Source organism: Austrofundulus limnaeus, unplaced genomic scaffold (genome assembly GCF_001266775.1).
Source record: "Austrofundulus limnaeus strain Quisiro unplaced genomic scaffold, Austrofundulus_limnaeus-1.0 Scaffold206, whole genome shotgun sequence".
NCBI lineage: Eukaryota > Metazoa > Chordata > Actinopteri > Cyprinodontiformes > Rivulidae > Austrofundulus > Austrofundulus limnaeus.
Window position 1 is genome coordinate 201,205 of NW_013952608.1, and position 6,223 is coordinate 207,427.

Below are 6,223 nucleotides of genomic sequence, written 5' to 3' on the forward strand. Positions count from 1 at the left end.
CTAAAGAAATGTTTATCCAAACATTAAAAGAGATCCTTGCTAAATAAATTACTCTTATAACCTTGTTATAAGAAGTGTAAGCTGACCCTTACAACAGCATTCGTCTGCTRATAAATAGGACAAACTTCACTTCACTGGGTTCCTATGATTTACTGCCATACATAAGCAAACAAAAAGGCAATCACGTGCACAAACACACACTTTCACACGTGCACAGATAAGCAAATAAGTTGGGTAAAGAACCAGAACCTGGACTGGCTGTGACTTGTTTTCCTATATTTGACACCTGATCTCAGCAGAGCTTCCACCAGTTCATGAATGTACAAACACATTTTAAACAGCCTCTGAAGCATGCGTCCTAGATATAATTTCATTTGAAAGATTTGTTTCCACAACACACGTTACGCACACACAAAGAGGGTGAGCACCACTCCCACCCAGACAACATGCAAATCAGAGGTTTTTGTTTTCCTTTCTTGTGCTTTACAATAACCCCAGAGCAGCTGAGGCTTGTTGATTCGTTTTCAGTGTCATTCTCTTGTTTTAAATTCTGATTTATGCTATAAATCCAGAGGCACACCTTTTTTATGGCATACTTTTAATAATGTTACATCTTTCTTAAAATAAAGTATTTTTTCCGCATTGCATTAAGCTCTCTAATAGGTCAGCAATCAAAAATATCATACCAAACCATTCCATTTTTAAGTTATAATATTTTAAAATTTCCTTCATTTTTCTTATCGGGTCAAACATTTTCAAAACAAACAGCTTTAGTCACGTGACTTTAACTGTGCTTTGGCTATAAAAGTGGTTTAAGTCAATTTAATTTGATTTAATCTTATTTATTTAAATACTGATTTAGTGCTGTTTACTAAATCCTAGTTTGCGTAAACTGGGCCAGTTTAAACAGCCCTAAATCAGCATTTAAACATTTAAATAAATTCACACCAATGTTTGTTTGTTTTTTCTGCACACGTTGTGCAGACTCCTTCTACATACTTTGATATTTTAGTCTATCTTATATCGACAGCCACATAGCGTATATGCCTAAGTCATTTGTGACCAAATATGTCTTGGGCAATTATGTTAAGAGGCTACGATCTGTCAAAACATTCAGCTCATGTTACAGATAGGTTTTTATTACATTTATGATTTTAAAATTTTTAAAACCTTTTACGTGAAATAAATCAAGACTCCTTTAATTCCATCAAGAAAACCTTAAAGATTGAAGTTTATTTATTTATTTATTTATTTATTTATTTATTTATTTATTTATTTATTTATTTATTTATTTATTAAATCTACTTCAGTACTCTGTCTTTTTATGCAACTCCTAGATTTGAGCTAATGGTCACCTAACTTTTAGCTTTTAGTTAACACTTTTGAAACTTGTATTTTTAAGCTTACATTGTGCTTCCTTTAGTTTTTAGTCTTTTCCTAATTTGGCAAAACCCTTGTTTGCTTTTTAGCTAGCATTTTGCTACTTTAACTTCTAATCTCAATCTTGCTTCTTTTAGTTAGGCTATTGCTATAATATCTATGAGTTACTTTAAGTAATGTTTGAATTTTGCAGCTTTTAGTTAGTGTTCTGCTTATTTTGGCTGGTACCTACTGTTTTTTTTTATTATTTGTTAGTGTTTCGTTTCAGGTCTTGATTGCTTCTTTTACCTTTTAGTTGGTGTTTTGCTTCTTTGCAGTAATTCAGTTTCAGCCTTCAACAAATTAATTCAGCAGTAAACAATATGTTACGTTTTAATTTAATTTAATTTAATTTAATTTAATTTAATTTACTAATAATGTGAGTTTTGTTTTTTCGCCAACAAACGGAAAATGTTTTATTTTGAAGGCTGACCTCACCACTTCCTGTCACCCTCTCAAACTTGACGGAAGTCCCGGGGCAGCTCGTCTCTGGTGTCGTCAGGAAGAAGCAGCGGCGGCGCATCATCGTGGCACCTTGGCCCATGAACTCAAAGTAAACCAGTGAGTGGGTTTTTCTTCTTCTGTCTGCAGAACCGAACTCACCATCATCTCCACGGAGCTGCTGACAGGTTTGTTTCCGCTCGGAAGCCCCGTCTTTTCGGACCGACCTCAGTCACCGGGATGAAAGCAGTCCATCATCAGCTGCACCGCTCCGTACAGGGCTGGTTGGACAATGGAGGAAAAAATAATAACATTGTTTATTTAGTTTATGGCATAGAAGCAGAATGTATAATGTTTTTTTGTTGGTTTCAGCCGCTTTTCCTTCTTTTACTGTACATATGAAATTGCTTTGGGACATTTTGTGCCTCTGACAATTAATGCACTGATTTAAGCGTTAAGGTGAAATTTTGACATTTTTAAAAAAGACAAAATAGAGATAAATTCCAAACATAGCAGTTTTATTTATGATGTTCATTTATTGAATCATGGGTACCACTTCTTAATAATTATAAAGGATGTATTAATTCTTTGTAAGAGTTTAGCACTTGATTTTATTTATTAAACATTAACAACCATTAAAACACTGTTAAATGTCGAAGCAGGCTTACTAAGTTAATATTCTGCAATTTGATTAATTTCTTCATAATTTAGACTTTAAATGTTGAACATTTTTTAACAAGTTACCTGTTATGTTTGCTGATTTGTTTTGGCAAACAAATCACATTTACCTGAGCAAAAGTACATCTCTTAACTAAATTATGGCCTCTCATCAGTACATGCTGTCTTTTCATCAGATTGAAGCTGAAAACAGGATTTCATGTTCTGCTGATCTGCAGTTTTCCTKCCTCTGAGTCTTCAACATGGACCTGCTGCCGGACCTCTGGAGCCAGGACTACTGGCTTCCTCCTGGCGTGACCTGGACAGACATGGAGCAGCTGGCAGACTCTGAGCGACCTCAGCCCCAGGACCTCCTGCTAACTCTGCCTCTCGCTCTGGGTTTCGTCACTCTTCGCTGTGTGTTTGAGAGGTACAGCGCACCTCAGCCGTGTGTTGATTAGTAAACGTCTTCYCTGCAGTGGAGCGAGCAGCCTCGACACCTCATCCTGCAGCGACATGACGTTAATCCTCACTATTTCAACGTTTATGTTGTCTTTGAAACACGAGGATGAAGTGAATGCAGAGGCAGCGTCTCGCAGCCTTCCCTTCATCGTTGTGCTGAGGGTTTTGTAGGAGGATGTGAGCAGGTGGATAGTGGGTGCAGGCATTGTTGTCATCAGGAAAAAAGAAACGCTTTGGGAATTTGAGAGAAAAAGACAGAACAAAGGGAGGTAATTAAAAGCTTGATTATTTGCTGAGCAAATAATGATTGCGCGTCGCGGTTATCACTTAAATTTGCTTAAAAGCGTTGATCTCCTGTAATTGGAAGAATTGAGTGATTTGTGCAACAGGCCGTTAATCAGGAATCCTAATTGTTTTTTGTTGATTGACACATTGCTTGTGTGTTTAGGGAGTTTGTCATAAATCAGTCACACAGGGTTTTCTTTAAATGTCAAATGTTGATTAACCAAAACAAACAAACAAAAAAAAGACCCAAAGCAATCTCTTCTTCCTTCCGACTTGTATCTGTGTATTTTAAGAACGCCTAAAGAGATTTTATTAAACACAGAGCAAAAGCTCAAACTGGTGTCATCACGTGCACACGTGCTGTTGAAAGTGTCGGCTCTGTGTCCGGATGAGCCCACGTCGTTTGCGTAAAGCACCTTGTGTTCTCCTCGTCTGCAGGTTTTTGGCCCCTCCCATGGGCAGATGTCTGCAGGTGAAGAATAGATTGCAGGTGACTGCTGCCCCTTCCCTGCAGCTGGAGTCATTTTACACCCAGAGGAGCAAACAGCCGAAACAGGTGAGTCTGATTTTTTTTGTCTTTAGTTGTTTAGTAAGAGCTTGAGGGGTTTATGTTACAGTAACAGCCTTTAAAGGGATCCATGATTAGTTGTAACATTAGACTTTATTTGATAAACATATATTTTAACTGTAAAATAAAGACTGTAAAAATACTGTAGGATGTTCAGTTTTTATCATTTTAAACTAAAAGTTTAAAAATATATTACACGGACGGGGCCATTTTATTTACACACAAAGCATTCTGGGTAAATGATGACGTGGATAGGTCCTCGGTGTGAGCGAGCTATATCCACCCTGAAGGTTAATTTTGGACAATATCTGATGATCGACTCTTTTAAATGAAACCAGAGAGCGTTGACAGAGAGGAGAAGGTAGAAATGACTCAGCCTGTAAGCTGAGGTTCTTCTTCCATGAAGCAGCTCTGTTGTCCTCCATCCATATTTTCAGTTCCAGGCTGAGTCATTTCTACCTTCTCCTCTCTGTCAACGCTCTCTGGTTTCATTTAAAAGAGTCGATCATCAGATATTGTCCAAGATTAACCTTCAGGGTGGATATAGCTCGCTCACACCGAGGACCTATCCACGTCATCATTTACCCAGAATGCTTTGTGTGTAAATAAAATGGCTCCCCCCGTGTTAAAATATAATTTTTAAAAATTTACGAAACTAAGCAGCCTACATTATTTTACAGTCTTTATTTTACAGTTAAAATATATGTTTATTAAATAAAGTCTAATATTACAACTAATCAGGGATCCCTTTAAATTGGACCCGCTCAGGGTTTCGGACCCAGACAGTGTCTTCACAGCGTTTTGTGAAATGCTTGTGGACTACTTTTATTTTGTTGGTACGCTCATCTCCATTGCACATCAATCTTTTTGCATCCCACAGTAATTTCTGACTTGTAGTGCAACTACATGACATTTAGACTCAGCTTGAAGCCAAGTGATGAAGCCAATCGAAGGGGAAGAAGYGCCCGGATGGACAGAGCAGGCACGGGGAGCGCAGTTAGCATGGAACGTTTGGCCGTGATGCCGCGCACGTGAAAAGTCCTGGCTTACTAAGCATGGCCTGCATTGCTGCCAGGCAAGCTGCTCAAACCCTGCTGGCAAAAATATAACTCTGGAAACTCTTGAGTCACTAATACAGATGTACGGGCTCAGATGGTCCTGATTTTGCTAAGTGCTGSCTGGTCTGATTGGCTATAACGCTGCAGAATGGTAAAAAATGCATGAAAGCAAGAAGACTGTTGAAGACAAGATGTGATGTACAGTGTTCTGGTTCTGCCACTGATCAGAGGCTACGATGGAGCATTTATGGTGGATGACAAGACCTACCTGCTGGTGTTACAGTTGTTAAGCCTGGTTTATACGTCAATATGATGTGAGGAATCATTTTGACCGAGCATAAACGGGTTGAATGGGGGAATAAATGATCATCATTTCTCCCACATCACTACCAACATAGCACAGCTCCTAGCTAAGCATATAAACAACAAAGACAGCAGTTTTAAATATACATGGGTTTAAAAATGATTTTACTGCAATAGAATAGTTAGTGGGTGAACCTTGGAGTAAACAGCCAGAGAGTAATTAAAATTAAATTAAATAAAGCAATTAAAAAGTGACCTGAGTTAAGTTGATTTGATGAGGTAATGATGTTCACATTAAATATGTTCTGAGGACGACAGGTTCTTCTCAGCAATGAAGGAGTTAAACATGGATAGTACACAGGAAAATATTAATTTAAGAACTACCAGAATGAGGAAATTGTGGACTCTGATTAGAAGTACCAAWTGAGAGATATGGTTGAATATAGTAAAATAGCAACGTTAGAAAAGTTMTGGGGAATTACATTAAATTTACAATGGCTGGATTCTTGCAAATTATCATACAAAGGTTATTCTGAGGAGTAAGTGTATGAACGGTTGTTTATTTTGATTTGGACAGAGTCTCCCATGGTTWTTGTGATTTGGACCAAGGTTGTGAACTGATGCTTGGATGTTTATTAAGTCTGCTGATGAATTGTTGTAACTGAATAGTTGATTGTTATCATGTGTTCTTTCTTTAAGCCTAAACAAAACTGAGTAATGTTCTTGAGTGGAAGGATAATAAGTTCCACATCACTTGGTGTAATCAGAATGACATGTACATTATGTTCTGAATTGATTGAAAGAGTAGAAAGACATTTGTCAGAGTGTATCAGCTAAGGTCTGAGTGAGGACTGGGTACTGAGTGATATAAGAGTAGACTGGAGTCAAAGGTCAGAAAATAGAGCTTAAAAGAAGAAAATAAGCTGAATTATGTTTGTTTTTTGTAAAATTTGGAGTCAGAGGTCTGAAAATGAAGTTTTGAAGAAGAACTTTAGTTGAATCGTGTGTATTTCTATGTTTATAAACATTT

General features: G+C 37.4%; 1 protein-coding gene across 3 annotated transcripts in view; it reads left to right on the forward strand.

Annotated features, from left to right (window-relative positions):
- Window positions 1–1,896: 1,896 nt before the first annotated feature.
- Window positions 1,897–6,223, forward strand: part of LOC106524910 (ceramide synthase 2) — a 14,436-nt gene continuing 10,109 nt past the window's right edge. Inside the window, exons 1-3 of one of the 3 annotated variants that reach the window (XM_014018942.1) lie at window positions 1,897–1,980; window positions 2,757–2,947; window positions 3,703–3,820. In XM_014018942.1, coding sequence (XP_013874396.1) covers window positions 2,781–2,947; window positions 3,703–3,820 — 285 coding nt within the window. In that variant the 5' untranslated portion in view covers window positions 1,897–1,980; window positions 2,757–2,780. Of the gene's footprint in view, window positions 2,049–2,714; window positions 2,948–3,702; window positions 3,821–6,223 lie in introns of all 3 variants that reach the window. The other 2 variants (XM_014018943.1, XM_014018941.1) reach the window with 2 other exon arrangements.